Genomic DNA, 16126 nt, shown 5'->3' on the forward strand with positions numbered 1-16126 from the left:
TATGGGCAATTCATCGTCAAGAAAACGGCGATAAACATCTCCAGTAAGCCATGGTGGTAAAAAAATGGGCCTATAAGTGGTCTCCCACAATTCCGACTCATATATTTCGCCTTATCCGTGAATAGTACTTCTGCTAAAAATTGAGGATTTTCCCCAATCTTTTGTCGTATCCATCGACATAAATCTAATCTTAACGGAAAATCAGTCGGTAAAAGTGCCTGAACCGGTTGGATGTGATAAGGGTGTAGAAGATTATTTTGTAAAATCCTGAAAATTGTAGAACGACTTACATTTAAGTTTCTAGCAATCTGTCTGGTACTTGTTGCTGGAGTGTCCTTAATTTCATGAAGTGCATTTTCCTCCAATTGTAGGGTTATTGCTGTGCGGAGTTGCCCGTTTTCTGCGGTAAGTTTTCAAAAACTTCTAGTTTCACTAAGATGTTGATGAAGGCGGGTGAAGATAGTATGATGAGGAATTATACGATTAGGGTATTTCTGCTCATAGAGGCGCCTGGCGGCTAATGCATTACCGTTGGCAAGGCCATAAAGAAAATGCATATCGCACATTTCACTATTTGAGTAATTCGTTTTGACAAACAGGAATTGACAACTACAGAGTTCAAGTACTTATTAAAATCACACACTTAAGCTATTAATTTTTTGCTCGAAAACGAAGCTAGGTATCAAAAAAAGTAAAGAGACAAAAAAAGTAGTATTTTTATCGCATAATTAGAAAAAAATATGACACCTAAGAAAAAGGAGTGACGTCCCATATGTTTACTTATTATCAACAGGAGTGAGTCAGTTGGTCAAGGAAACTCCTCCGGAATTTTTTCACAATATTAATAGGACATCCTGTATATTTTATAATATTTCTTGTAATGTATCATTGTTATTTATAATTCCAATTTCTGGCTTTGAAATTACATCGATCTTTCTGTATTTGCGCTCACTTTAACACAAATTTATTATTTATATTCAAAACTGGATATCCTAAAAATGAATTTGGTTGAAAGTTCGTGAAAAAAAAAACAATAAATCAAAATTTTCCATTAAATGACTTCATCCTCCACCACGAATTAATGGCTTTCTGTTCGGGGTAAACTGAAAGATGCATTAATAACCTCTGTGCCTCTTTAGCATAATGTTTTATTCAAAAGGTTTCTCCAAGTCTCAGGGATTGTTATATTCACTTTGTGGCGTTCTATTGGAGCCGACTAAGAAGTGGCAAATTTGATTGGGGCCAAATCCTCAGAGTGACGCGATTTTTGCTTAAGCCTATACAATTTTCAAGACAAAAAGTAATTGGCAGATTACTTAAAAATAATCGTAATAAAAAATCAGCTTAACGAAAAGGTAATTAGTCCAGTTGGTAGAGGTTCGGCCTGTGTCAAACCTTGATAACCCGGAAATAACTACACAGGCCTACTTTAAATGATAAGTATAATAACAGGCTAATTTGCTAACAAAGTATTTTATCAGGAAAAAAGTTATTAACAATTTAATCGTGAAAAAAAATTTTTTTTAGTAGTTTTCTTTAAATAACTCAGCGGGATGACTTTGTACGAAAAAATGCTTAGGACATGATTTTGTTCGTAATAAAAATAGCTACAAGATGGCGGTGGTCCGATTATGAAATTTGCAATAACAAAGTGATAAAACTTTCGAAAACTATAGTTCAATATATATACAATAATGACACTAAAGTCGAAAATCAGGAGAGCAAAACTTTTTGTTCTATAAGGTTTTATAACGAGCGTTCAAATAAAAACGTAGTCAAGTTGGTTCTGAAAATTTGGACGTAGGGCGTAGTGTATAGCAAATTAACTTAAACGTCATCTGTCAAAGCGCTCTATCGCCGCTATCAATTTGAATATTTTCGTTTTAAAAAGCGTTTAAAATGGTGTTTTCTCAAGAACAAAAAGTGTTTATCATAGAGTCCTACTTTAGAAATGGACGCAAGATTGATGGAATATGGAAGTATTCTATTGAGGAATGTTTCATAGAATTTCAAAATCAATTTCCCGGCGTTGTTGAGTACAAAATTTTTCAAAGTGCAGTTCAGCGTTGTGTTAATGTTTTTCGTGAAACGGGCAGTGTAACAAGAAAAGAAGGAAGCGGCCGACCTAAAAAGCGGACTGAAGAATTAAAAGAAAATGTCCAACAAATAATGGAAAATGCGTCAAGAACTTCTGTACGTGTTTTATCACAAATGGTGGGAGTATCAGTCGGTACCTGCCACACAGTGTTAAAAAAAGATTTGCATTTGTTCTCCTATCTTTAACTTGTCAGCAAGAACTTCATAAAGTTGATTTTCCGCGACGGGCTGTATTTTGTGAATGGTTTTTAAACAACTACGGTGAACTTCATAATATCACCTTTTTTCTGATGAAGCCTGGTTTCATTTAAGTGGTTACGTAAACTCACAGAATATGAGAATGTGGTCTTCTTAAAAACCAGATAACTTTTTTGTCGAGGGCCCTCTACACGCTCGAAAAATTGGAGTTTGGTGTGCTCTCAATCGAAGGAGGATTTATGGACCTATTTTTTTTAATGGTACTCTTACTGCGCAAAGGTATAGAGAAGAAATTATCGCTGCTTTTGTTAACCAGCTGGAAGAAAACGAAATTACAAACTTTTACTTTCAACAAGATGGCGCAAGGGCACAAACGGCAGGCGAGACGATGAATATGTTGAGGGAAGTTTTCCAAAATCGACTAATAAGTCTCAATGCTGAACATGAATTTCCACCGAGGTCATGTGATATTTCGCCGTGTGATTTCTTTTTGTGGCCTTACCTTAAAAACACTATTTTTGAACTGCCTATTCCTGATTGTGCTAGGAACAAGGAGGGGGACACTTTCAGCAGCTGCTTTAATTTATTGTTATAACAAGGAGGGGGACACTTTCCGCAGCTCCTTTAATTGTTTGTTATTGTTATCACGATTATTCTTTAAAATAAAGTTATATAGTCATTAACGTTATTGAAACTGACAGCTGCTATACAGCTCGTTGAGAAATGAGGTTAAGTTGGTCGCTATAAGCTACTCCCTACGTCCAATGTGTCAGAGCCAACTTCGACCACGTTTTATTTGAACGCTCGTTATATCCATCGGCATCTGAAACTGGAAGCAATGCCAAATTTGTTTGTAGTTTTGCTGACACTTGAAATTTGGTATACACAGTGTAAATATGCAGAAACCAAAAGCAATTTGCAAAATTCAATTACCTTAATTTTTGGGGTTTTGGTAAGGTTTTATACGTCATCCTAGTTTTATACGTCACCGTTTTTTTAATTTTTGGCCGTATATTTATGTATATTTATAAAATATTCCATTACAGTAGATTAGCCAGCACAATTACCTACCATTTAAAAAAAATATATATTTTCATCGTTTAGATCCTAAGCTACTTAACATTTTGCGCCTGTTAGCCATACTCGTACATTATTCAACATATCAACATAAAACCAAAACGTACGTGTGGGGTAAACCTTTAACTTTAAGTAAACAATTGTTTAAATTTACTGTTGCATATTTCTAATAGTATTCAAGCGCCGAAGAGTGGAGCTCGCGCTAGAAAATGAAAAGTTAAAGGTTTACCCCACACGTACGATTTTGTTTTATGTCAATATGTTGAATAATGTACCACTACGGCTAACAGGCGCAAAATGTTAAGTAGCTTAGGATCTAAACGATGAAAATTATTTACTTTTTTAATTGTAGGTAATTGTGCTGGTTAATCTAACGTGATGGAATATTTTATAAATATACATATATATTTTTCCAAAAATTAAAAAAAAACGGTGACGTATAAAACTAGGGTGACGTATAAAACATTACCAAAACTGCAAAAATGAAGATACTTGAATTTTGCAAATTGCTTTTGGTTTCTGCATATTTACACTATGTGTGTACCAAATTTCAAGTGTCAGCAAAGCTTCGAACAAATTTGGCAAAGTTTCGAGTTTCAGATCCCGATGAATGTATAACACCTTATAGAACAAAAAGTTTTGCTATCCTGAATTTCGGCTTTAATGTCATATATATTGAACTATAGTTTTCAAAAGTTTTATCACTTTTTGTTTATAATTGACATTTTTACAGCAACTTCAAAAAAATTACGTTTTATACCGTTTTTTAATCTCAATGCTTTGTTATTGCAAATTTCGTAATCGGACCACCGCCATTTTGTAGCCATTTTTATTACGAACAAAATCATGTCCTAGGCATTTTTTCGTACAAAGTCATCTCGCTGAGTTATTTAAAGAAAACTACTAAAAAAAAATTTTTCCACGATTAAATTGTGAATAACTTTTTTTCCTGATAAAATACTTTGTCAACAAATTAGCCTGTTATTGTACTCATCATTTAAAGTATTTCTGTGTAGTTATTTCCGAGTTATCAAGGAAATGTCACCAACAGTAACTTTTCGGCCTCTGCCGACTGGACTAAATAAAGAGGGTGGCCTCTTGGATGATTTTAAGAAAAAAGTGCCACCATTGAAGCACTGTGTTTAGTTTTTTGAAACTCACTATCAATGATCTCTGACAATGACCCTAGTTTAGGAGAGCAACGTTATATCGATACACCTGATGAGATATGACATTTTTGTATTACTTCATTTTTAGAAAATAAACTTATGTTTCTAATGGTTAAAGGTATAAATCACCCTAATCAAAGTTACGCCCTTTATTTTCATGAGAATCAACTGAATCACCCAGTTTTTTTCTTCAACCTACCATTGCCTGTCTTCTGTTTAAAGTCGCGTCGTGTCTGTGGACTTCCTGCGGCTCTGACTATTACCGTTCACCACGTACACCCCAGCACTGTCCACGGCTCCAGTATAATGGTAGTTGCTCCAGCGGCCGCTTCGGTACATCCTTCGATGCACGAAGCCCTTCAGAGCTTGATGGACGTCTTGGTTGGCGAAGCAGAAGAGACAGGAGCAACACAATCCCTGAGAAAGAAATGTGATAACGTAAATACTAGAGAAAGAAAAAGAATGGATATCTAGGGGTATAAGAAGGCGCTATGAGACAGTTGTTTGACGAACAAGCGCTTGCGCGAGTGTGGTAAATTCCCGCGTGCAAATCAGTAGTGCAAACCATTAATCTACATCTTAAGAGAGATTTTGATTAATGTGACACTTTAAGCATATTTGTATGTTTAAGGAACATTTTCTAATGATTTGCGATCATTAAAGTTTGGCAGAATATATCGCTAAAGCCCTGTATATATGATTTTCTTAGGTGGAGCGAACGGTTCCAATTAGTCTGTAAAGAAGAGCGTCATAACTTCCTGTAACTGATATTAATTTCTCGAGTCAATATCGCCATATTTGTGGAACACTTAAATCATCTGGGAGAAAGAGAGAGACAACCTTTGTCATCAGCAGAGAGCGGACAATTTGTGTCTTTAACGTTGAACATAGATATGTTATTCATAAACCTAGATATATTATCCATGACGCAGTGGCGTGTCGGATACACATCGGAAATTTACGTGATAATTCACGAAAATTCCACGGTACATACATTTTTAGGCGTTATAAAATATTTAGAAAATCAGAAATTGTATACTACATATTTATTAAATGAAGTTCGGTTAAAAATAGTGTCATTCTTTTAATTGGAAATTAGGAGTCAATGTAACGAATATCCTCAGACGACGCACATGATAGAATAGTCCAACTCACGCTCCATTCATAACAGGGTTGCAGTTTGAATTCTGACCAATAGGAATTCGATAAACGCAACCGATGTCGACGGATAGACTAGAGATGGGCGCGAGTGTCATTTCATTTCTTTAGAATTAAATTAACTTAATTATTTTCTCGTTATTTAACCTGTTCACATGATTTATGGATTTTAAATAAATCTTCGCGAGGATAATACGATATATTTGCTATACATAATAATTATATTTTGCATAGTTTATACACAATACATATTTGAACGCGTACACATCTCTACCAAAATTTGACCTATTCTTCGGGTTAAAGACACACATTGTCCGCTCTCTAGTCATCAGTAAGTAGTTTGGTGGGCTTTTGTTTTATAACTATTTGATTGTAATGAAATTGTTTCAATCCTGCCCACTTTATGTTTGTTGGATTTTTAAAATTTAATTCTAGTACAAGATAAAAACATGTTTTTTACGTGAAATCTATAAATTCACTGAAATTAGTTGAGTGAGCAGCAAGTGTATTAATTATAAAGAAATTCACCGCGTTAGTTAATCTTCATAAAAGTAAATACCTTACAAATAAGCATGAGGTGGAAATTTTTCTTCTTTTTTTTTTGTATTTAATTAGGTTAGAAATTTGCCCCATTTTCATGCTAATGAAAATTTAACTCCTTCAACTTTTTACAATTAAAGAACTTTGTTCTGGTTTTTAAAAAGTTAAATACGGCACTTTGCTGGTGTTAATTACCTCTCTTTAATGTGGACTATTAAGAAAAAAATTACTTTCAAAGTTAGAACGCTTTGTTAGCTAGAATAATAATATTTTTTTTTCTTAAACTGCTATTGTTACATGTATTTTTTAGTTTTTGAACAGTATTGACGGGAGATTAAAATTTCAACAAAATTTCACGTCGACTATAAACAATTAACGTTAACGTGACAATAATAACATATCACGTTGGCATATATGGTTTAATTATGTTATACAGGGTATTTTAAAAGTTATGGTCAATTGTATACGAGAATCATTTCAATTTCAGCGTCCTGTATACCCTAGACAGAACAACTTAATCATAATTTTTTGAAGGCATCACTTTTTGATATTGGTACAGTTTTACGAGAAAGTGTTATTTCTTTATTATTGTAACAGTTGAATATAGGGCGAGCCAAAACTCTGTTTTCAAAAATTTCATAATAATTTCATAATCTTGTTGTTTTGTAAACTTAATTTCTAGTAACTTCGAGTACTGTAATTAGTTTTTGACATGTACGTTTGTAAACAGCTTTGCTTATTATAATGACAGGTACCTACTAGATAACAATTAATAGATAAATATTTTTTTACGAACTAATGCAGTCGAACTTTAGACCCAATTTACTCGAAGACGGTTCATTTTTGAGCTATGAAACAAGAGCACATTTTTTGTTCAGAATCGATTGCAGATTCAGGTAAACGTAATCCAATTATATAAAATTAGGATATGCAAAAGTTATGAAGACATAACCTTGAGGACTAGTTGGCCTAGGCCGCCCCTGGCGTCAGATCGAAATCAGCACCATGTAGTTTTAATGACCTTTAATAGATATACACTTCACACAAAAATTACTTAAATCCCTAAAAGGGTTTTTGAGTTATTGCGGAAAGTTGTTATTATTTTCTTCTAAACAACACCCTGTAACTCCGTGAGAGTGCATGGCAGAAAAATATTTTATAAGAATTTTAATCTTATTCTGGCCTGGTCTACACCCTGGTAAAATTTTGTACGCTGAAAATGGGACACCCTTTATACAAAAATAATTTTAAAATGTGCAGTTTTAAGTTGGCTATAACTTTTGTAAATAACTTTCATAATAAAGGAGATATCGTACTTCGACACACTAATGCGCCGTACCATGTAGATGTTTCGAAAATCAATCTATTTTTTTATACTCAGTAAAGTTGCTGTTTTAAAATTGTCAAAAACAATTTTTCTACCTTTACTTCACGACCAAATAAACAAAGAAAATATTTGCGTAGAATTATTATACCTAAATCTAACGAGCGTGAGACATTTTGCATGTCTATGAAAACTACCATAATATTTCACTGAAACTGTTGAATATTAAACTACTCATTAAGTATATTATTTGCCGGTTGGGCGCACAGCTTCGTGCCAGTCCAGAGCGATGAATTTCCAGTAAAGTACGTTTTAATTTTCATGGGATACACTCGCGCCGGTCCTCGCTGTTTTCTAGGATTAGTATGCAAAGCTGGATATCAGTCATTCTCCAAGACTGACGAAATACCCCTCGTCCACAGTCACAGTTTACTCTGCAGATATAGGGCAGGAGCATCCTTGAACTCTGAGACGCAGCTATTTATAATGTCTTTCAGCTACAGACACGTAGGTACCGAGTACAACGGTTTCATTTTCAGGGCAGACCCACCTCGGGGTGGTTTTATGAGGAAAATTGATGTTTATTACAAACGTTACTGGTTGTGTCACTGTAGGCAATGAGATGTCGCGGAAAACGTATCTAATGTGGTAAAATACCTATAGGGGTGTGAAAATTTATAGTATGGATATCTTTTTACGTCATTTTCACCAGAAATATTGTTTAAGTGTCATTTGAAAGTACTTAGGAAAGAGTAAGGACTTTAAAAAATTTAACGGCACTGACTAATATTGGAAATAATCTGTTTTTTACTTTTAGCATTCATTTTCCTACAAAAAAGCATCCAGACCAATTGCTTCCAAATTTGAAATAAGCAAATAAATTTTAATTCAGAACATGTTTTCTAATGAAACTTTATGATGTATTATATGAAACAGGAGCTTTATCTACACAGAAAAAATCTTTTTCCTGTCAAGATTTACTTCATTTACATTTACATAGATTATATTTTAACCAATTGCTTCCCTAGATGTCAAAGTTCTACGCAGAATAAGACAAAACACAAAAAAAAACGACATACGGACACCCTGTACACATTAAATGTTAGAAAAGGATTGGCTATTTATATGTTTTTCAACTGGTATAGTATATTTTTGAGTTCTAAGAATAAAAATAACTACATTTTTCTAATAATTCTTTAATAGGGGATCTGTTGCGTTGACCAATAGTTTTGTAGCCACGTGCTTGATCATTGTTAGTCCAGGCAACCAAGGGTTTCCCTTCCGAATTCTTTCGGATAAAACCCATTAATATGAAACTGTAAGAAAATAGCTCAAGAAACAAAAGTTATATAGTGCCGATGTGCGCTTTCGCCCAGGGAGTAGAAGCCACCCCTTCTAGGGGCTGAAAAATAAAATATTGAAAATAACCCCAGGAAGCAATAATGCAATCAATTTTAAGCAAAAAGTATCGTATGAACATTTTTCGATGTCAATATTTTTTGAGTTATTGGTGATTGAAAATGTACATTTTCAAAATGTAAAAACATCACGAAGAAAATGAAGCTTATAGAAAAAGAAAAAGATTGAGTTTTTTTAATTTATGTAGGTGCAATAGGTGCTGAAATACGGCTGGTTGAAGATAATTTCATGTCCGCCAGAAACTAAATTGGAAGCATTTAACGTTAAATAACTAAAAAAAATATATTTTTCAAGAAAAATGCACAGAACATTTTTTAAAGTACTTTAAAATATTCTTAAAATATACTTGACTTTAAGTCATTAGCTTAAAAATTAACAGTATGATCAAAATAAAACTGTTAATTCTCATTTTCGGATAAAAATCAGAACAAAAACTGATGAATTTTTCACGAGCTTTAAAACTAAAGATAATTCTTCTACAATTTACATTTTTTATGTGCTAACAATATATTATACAAGTTTAAGCGGTTTAGAATGCATATTTTTAAAAATATTACGTTTTGATTAAAAAAAATTTTTTTTAATTCCAAAAAAAAATTACATATTTTTGAAAATAACTTTAAACATAAAAAAGATACGAAAAATATTCAAGAGTACAAAAGTTTTGATTTTTTTTTCACATAATATTTTGTTTTTTTTTTAATTTTTCGCTGCTAGAAGTTTGTAGTTGAGGGCGAAGGTTATGTTTTTCAAACTCTTTCACCTCAAAAATCTTAAAAATAACACAATAAAAAATAATCAATTTTACAGTACTTTTAGCTGTCGATATTTTCCATAAAATCGTTAAGACGATCCAAAATCGATCGTCTTAATAGCTTTAAAATTAAGGAAATTATCGTTAAAAAACCAATGCTACCTTACCACTTCAATTTTCGGAGCATATTAATATTTTGGTTAAATAATATACTATATTTGAAAATTTGTAATTATGACTGAAAAAAAAAATATTGAGAAATAATTATTTTGAGTATTGCATAAATTAAAGTAAATCAAGAGAAAGAAACTTATAACGCACACAAAAATAATTTTCGATTGTTTATTGGATTATTGTGAAGTAAAATTTTTGTCATTGGGGTGGTTTTTAAGGATTAAAACAATGCGATATATTATAAATTGTATTATAAACAGGTAAAATAATTTAATTTATCCTGTTTGTACTATCAAATCATTTCAAATTGTTAAAAACTATTTTTTTTAATATTTTGTTATTAGGGGTACTTTTTTAAGGGTTGAATATTGTAATAATTTATTTATAACACCATAAACTATTGAACAGATTTCTATCTATAATATATGTGCTATAAAAACATTTTAAGGTCAAAGAAAGTATTAATTTTATATTTTTATCATTAAGGGTGGTTTTCTTGGTTGAATCTTTATAAATATAACATAAATTATAACCCACAATATAAAACAATATTTACTCTATATATTAAGATATGATTTTATTCTATATAACACCTATTTTTATATTTATTCAGTTTTTTAGCATGAGGGGTGGTTTTTATCCCTTAAAAATAAGAAGCGCATATCGAGCATATATAACTTTTCATCTACAGGGTGAAATAAGGTTTATTCCAAATATAATCATAAAAATAATAACATATTCATAAAAATTGGATCTATGTGAAAGTATTCGGAGGTTTTATCCTATTTTTCTCTTCGTTCTCTGGATTAATATGGGTGTGAAAATTTGTAGTATGGATATCTTTTAAAGTAATTTTTACCAGAAAATAAAGTATTGTTTAGGTGTCATTTGGACCTAATTAGAAAAGAGTGAAAACTAAAAAGAAAAAAAATGTTGCGCTAGTGACTACCTAATATTGGAAATAATCTGTTTTTTAGTTTTAGCATTCATTTTACTACAAAAAAGCATCTAGACCAATTGCTTATTTTGGAATAAGCAAATAAATTTTAATTCAGAACATGTTTCCTAATGAAACTTTATGATATATTATATGAAACGGGCGCTTTATCTACACAGAAAATGTCTTTTTCCTGACAAAATCTACTTAATTTTTCAAAAATAAAAATACGTAACAGATTATACTTTAACCAAGCAGAATCGCTTCCAAAAATGTCAAGTTCTGCGCAAAATACACAAAAAGAACGACATACGGACACCTTGTACTCATTAAACGTTGAAAGAGGATTGGCTATTTATATGTTTCTTAACTGGTATAGTATATTTTTGAGTTCTAAGAATAAATTCAACTATATTTTACAAATAATTCTTTAATAGAGGATCAGTTTCGTTGACCAATAGTTTTGTAGCCACGTGCTTGATCATTGCGTACATCTAAGTAATGTGACATGACAATAGGGTGGCAGACAGGCAAAAAACAACAGGACTTCTCAAAAATAGGTATTTCTAGTGAGGAGATCTATTGGCAGTAGATCCCTCACTGATGTACTGTCAAAATTTCATGACATTTGGACGAATAGAAGCGGAGTTTTTGTCTGAAGAAAGTATGTTTGTGTCATCGATACAAAAATGAGCATCGAACAAAGAGTATTAAGTTTTGATTTAAACTTGGTAAAACTTTTACCGAAACATTTGAATTGATGAACCAGAATATCTCGCAGAAGAAAGTTAGCGTTTGTTGTACCATAATGCTTCATCTCATTGATAGACACTTGTCACCGATATTTTGACTAAAAATCGCAAATTAACTGTCAACCATTCCCAGTCTTCGCCTGATTTGGCAACGTCCAACTTTTATCTTTACGGAGAAATGTATTTCCCGATGAAAGGAAAGCGTTCTGTGGACGTAGAAGCCGGAGTCGGAAGGGGAATATTTTGAATAAAACAAATTGGTTTTGTCAAGAAAACTTTTTGTTGTTCTTATTTTTGAAAAGTCCTGTTTGCTTTGGGGTGTACTGTGTAGTTTTCAGTGTTGTGAAATACATTAAACTATATGTACAAATTTAATATTCACCCTGTATTTTCGGCATTTTGAACAAGTCATTAACACCTTTATTGCACATTAGCACATTTCCCCCTTATTAAATAATTAAATCCGTTTCAACTAAATTACGGTTCTAGAGGTAATTAAACATTTCGGATTACTCTAAATGTAAATTGTTTTAATGGAAATCGATGCCGGCAATTTGATATAATTCGTCTGGTCACACGTTTGCATGTCCCACTGTCGGCTTTCCATTATTTTTACCGTATACTACAAAGAAACGATCTCCGTCTGATTATCTTCATTTTAATATGATTCTAACAAATCTATCATTAGTTACAAGAGAATTGAAACAATCCATCATTACTCCCATAACAGTAACATCAATAATAATCGGAAAATTTTTGTTGTCGAGAGCACGGGAGATGTGGATATTTGTGTTTGTTCGAGTCAGGTGATTACACTGATGGATGAAAGTTATAAATATGCATGGGGATCGGCAAATTAAGCCGTTAGCATGCATATTCATGAAAAAAAAGTCGGAGGTTATCCGTTCGCGCAGGATTCTCATTTTAATATTACCGAAACGTGTTCCCATTATTTCCTCCTTAAATGAGAATCGTTACCATCCTTATAAAGGGTGGTTTGTGACAGATGGCCCATACTGTAATGTTTAATGGAAGATTCCTGGATGTTTCAAAAACTACCGAAGAGACTTTTTTTTCATATTTCACCCCATGTGACTCCAGGAGCCTCCCATTACAGTATGGCCCATTCGTTACAAAGCACCCTTTATAAACGAATATTCAGAAAGAGACACATCTGTACGGACTTACCTGAAATGGAACAATGACGAGACATAGCCACATGTAGAAGTGATACAGCGGGTGCTGCTGGGCTGGTACCATCGGTAGCAGGATGAATTGCAGTCCAAAGAGTGGGATGAGGATCAGGGCAGCTCGGGCTGCCCTTCGGATGCCCACGGGGGCCGGGTTGGGCGAGTTTGGGTGCATGATGGTCAGGATGACACGCAGTACGTTGATCAAGAAGACTGTAACAAGAGGAACGTTGTTATCGATAAAAAAAATGTATCTACTAGTTATCACGTGCGAAGCATTGTCTTTTTATTCGAAAGTGTAGTTTTTCCGTAAGGCTTTTGCAAGTGATAACGAATATAAATAATAATAGTCTAGGCGGTATCTGTTCCGGGTTGCGTAAAACGCATATGATCGGAGATTTTTGCTTTAACGGCTTCTAAATATCATCAGAAATGATAATATTTCTATGCAAATAAAAAAAACGTGGGCTTAATTGTTATTGCAAAAAGTAAAAAAAAATAGCAAAAAAAATCATTTTTTTCTTGGATTACTCGTCGACAACTTTGCAGCTATTCGTTTTAGACAAAAATGGACGAGGAAAAAAAGTTTTGTAATTAAATTTTGATCAAAATAGAGTTAGTTGCAATTCGAAAAAATAATTATTGTTGTTGCAAATACCGGAAAAATCATTTAAAAAATTGCAAATAATGCTAGCTTATTTGTAAATTTTTTCAGGCACTTGAATAATACCTAGGATCTTCATACTTTTTTTCAATTAAACTTCTTAGTGCATAGAATCATCACACCAAATTTTATCCAATTCGGTTCTATAGTTTTTACATAATACATAATTGTTTAATATTTTTTATTTTTTTTTAAATTAAAGAATTTTCAAAATCAAATTTCTAAAAATCTAAAGCCTTTGAATACTTGAAAATTTCAACACAAAAAGAAGAGCTCTCAAGCTTTAAAATGCTTTTTGAAAAATTCAAATCGGACGATTAGGTGAGCCGTGGTGATTGTTTAAACATTTTCGCAATTTTCACGCTTATAAACAATTGCAATAATTTAATGTTTTTTCAAATTTTTCAATTTTTTTTTATTTTAAAATATGGTTCGAAAGTACTCGGAAAGGCGAGTATATAAAAAAAACCTGATGATCCGCCCATTATTTTCGGAGTTATAGCCCGTTAAAGTTAACCATTATTTACAGCAAAACTATAAGGGCTGTTTTTTGAACCAATAGGTTTGTTATTTCGAGTACTTTCCAGATATAAATTTTCAAAATTTGCAATCACGGGCGTCCCATTTAAAATGTCACTCAAAGATATTCAAGACCACGTGAAATCAATGAGGTATCAGTGGTGGGGGGAGCAAGCACACAGCTACTCAGATCTGAATTCTCGAGTTCAAAATTGCGACACTCGGAAAAATTTCACTTATCTCAGCGTCTAATGGACCAATTTCGATGATTTTTTTTAAATCGATGTCTCGCAACTAAAAAATTCAATTATCATATTTTCAACTACATTTTATTATTAATTATTGGACTTTTGACATGCCGATAAACAGTTACTTTAAAAAATGATTAATTTATTATGTTTATTTATTCACTTTTTTAATTTTCACGACCAAAATTTTTGCATGTTGCACCATGTTGTTGGTATTAATTAAGTATCCAAAAGATTCTTATACTTTTTTTATAAATAAAAAATAAATTTTAGATAAATATTTTAAAAGTAAACGAAAAAATTAAAATTATAATTATTCACAATTTATGTGAGTAATAATTTTTGAAAGACTTTTAGAAATTTNGGGTTTTGTCATACTTCAAAAGTGTGCCAAAAGTGGGCGCTGTAGGTACAATAGTTTTCGCACAATTCTATTTGTTTATAACGGAGGCTCCAAAAGTTATGAACTTTAAGACTCTCTACAGACGTAAATTTTCAGCCAAACATAATTTTGAAAGCGTCATTGTAATCTTAAAGACGTAATTAAGCGACCTATTAAAAAATATCACCGTTTTTTTGACATTAACATTATCAAATTTTGCATTAAAAACCGTGCGTTTTTCGCTTATAAACAAATTGAAAAAAATTGTTGCTATTTATGCTATCTCACCAAAAATAGCGAGCCATTTAAAAAAAAATCGTAGCGCAATTGTTTATAAATATTAAGAGTTGAATTTTTCGCAAAATATAGCTTACGACGTAAACTACGATTGATGCGCGCTGTAAATTTTGCAATATCTCGGCTTCTAAAATAAATAGAAAAGTTAGCTAATAAAAGTTTTTGACTCGCGAGATGAGAGATGTCTTGTATTAGGTTCTTTTAGACAATTTTACAATAACCTCGCGGATAAGACTTTTTCTCGTTTTTAAATTAGTTTCAGTTACATATATACATAGAATCTCCCATTTCTTTTGGGCGTTACCTAACTTAATTTTTAAATGGAAAATCCGCCTCGCCAGTACCTTCAAAGCTAATTAACATCATTGACTTCACCGCATTGTGATTTTATTAACTTTTCACTGAATCTGCATTAAAGTTAAACTATATAGAGTTTCTGATTAGTTATGACCTGCACTTCATCATTTTGATGGACTCTCTAATGGCGTCTACATTGTGGGTGTTAATTTAAACTTTCCCAATACATCGAGGAGCCTTGTAATTAACACTGCTCTGTTACCAATAAGGGATATGTCCTTTTGATCGATTTTTTATTTCACCCACTCTCAATTTACGACCGTACTCGTTGTTTAGTGGAATTAGGAGGAGATTTCAATATAAATTCAAATTTACATCTACCCTTATATTATTGATGGTCTGTAAGCGTAATTTGGTTTAAAATTTCTCGAATAGAAGCTGTGGTTAAAGAAATATACTGGGTGTTTTGTATCCAATGGGTCATGCGAGATTCCTGGGATCCAACCCAACTTACTTTATTGTAAAAGTTAATAATAACAAATATACAGGGGTCAAAGACTAAAAAAAAGTTTTCTCCCTATACTTTTTGACATATAGTAAACATTTGGACTAAATTTGATTTATGGGAATTTATCGTGCATCACGTAGACCGAATTTAGTACAAATATCTACTGTGTCTAAAAATATCGAGAAAAATCCCTGCTTTTTCCATCTTTGAGTCCATATATGCTTAACTTTTGCACTAAAACAAGATATTTTGACTTCAGGAACCACATGTCTCATTCGTTACAAGACACTCTGTATATACAGCACTACTGATAGCTTTTGCTTGACTTACCTGTGCAAAGAGACAGAATAATAAGTACTGGAACGCTAAGGAACCACGAACTGTAAGACATTTCTTCCAACCAACACCTGGAAAAAAAATCA

The 16126-nt window shown here is 32.4% G+C and overlaps 1 protein-coding gene across 1 annotated transcript in view; it reads right to left on the reverse strand.

The window, feature by feature from the left end:
- LOC108917592 (calcitonin receptor-like) overlaps positions 1-16126 on the reverse strand; it is a 121981-nt gene that overhangs the window by 2738 nt on the left and 103117 nt on the right. Inside the window, exons 7-9 of the mRNA XM_018724282.2 lie at positions 16035-16111; positions 12788-13002; positions 4741-4958 (exon numbers count right to left, since the gene is read on the reverse strand). Of these exons, the coding sequence (XP_018579798.1) occupies positions 4758-4958; positions 12788-13002; positions 16035-16111 (493 nt within the window). The 3' untranslated portion in view covers positions 4741-4757. The remainder of the gene's footprint in view (positions 1-4740; positions 4959-12787; positions 13003-16034; positions 16112-16126) is intronic.

The sequence above is a fragment of the Anoplophora glabripennis genome, unplaced genomic scaffold (genome assembly GCF_000390285.2).
Source record: "Anoplophora glabripennis isolate ALB-LARVAE unplaced genomic scaffold, Agla_2.0 scaffold80, whole genome shotgun sequence".
NCBI lineage: Eukaryota > Metazoa > Arthropoda > Insecta > Coleoptera > Cerambycidae > Anoplophora > Anoplophora glabripennis.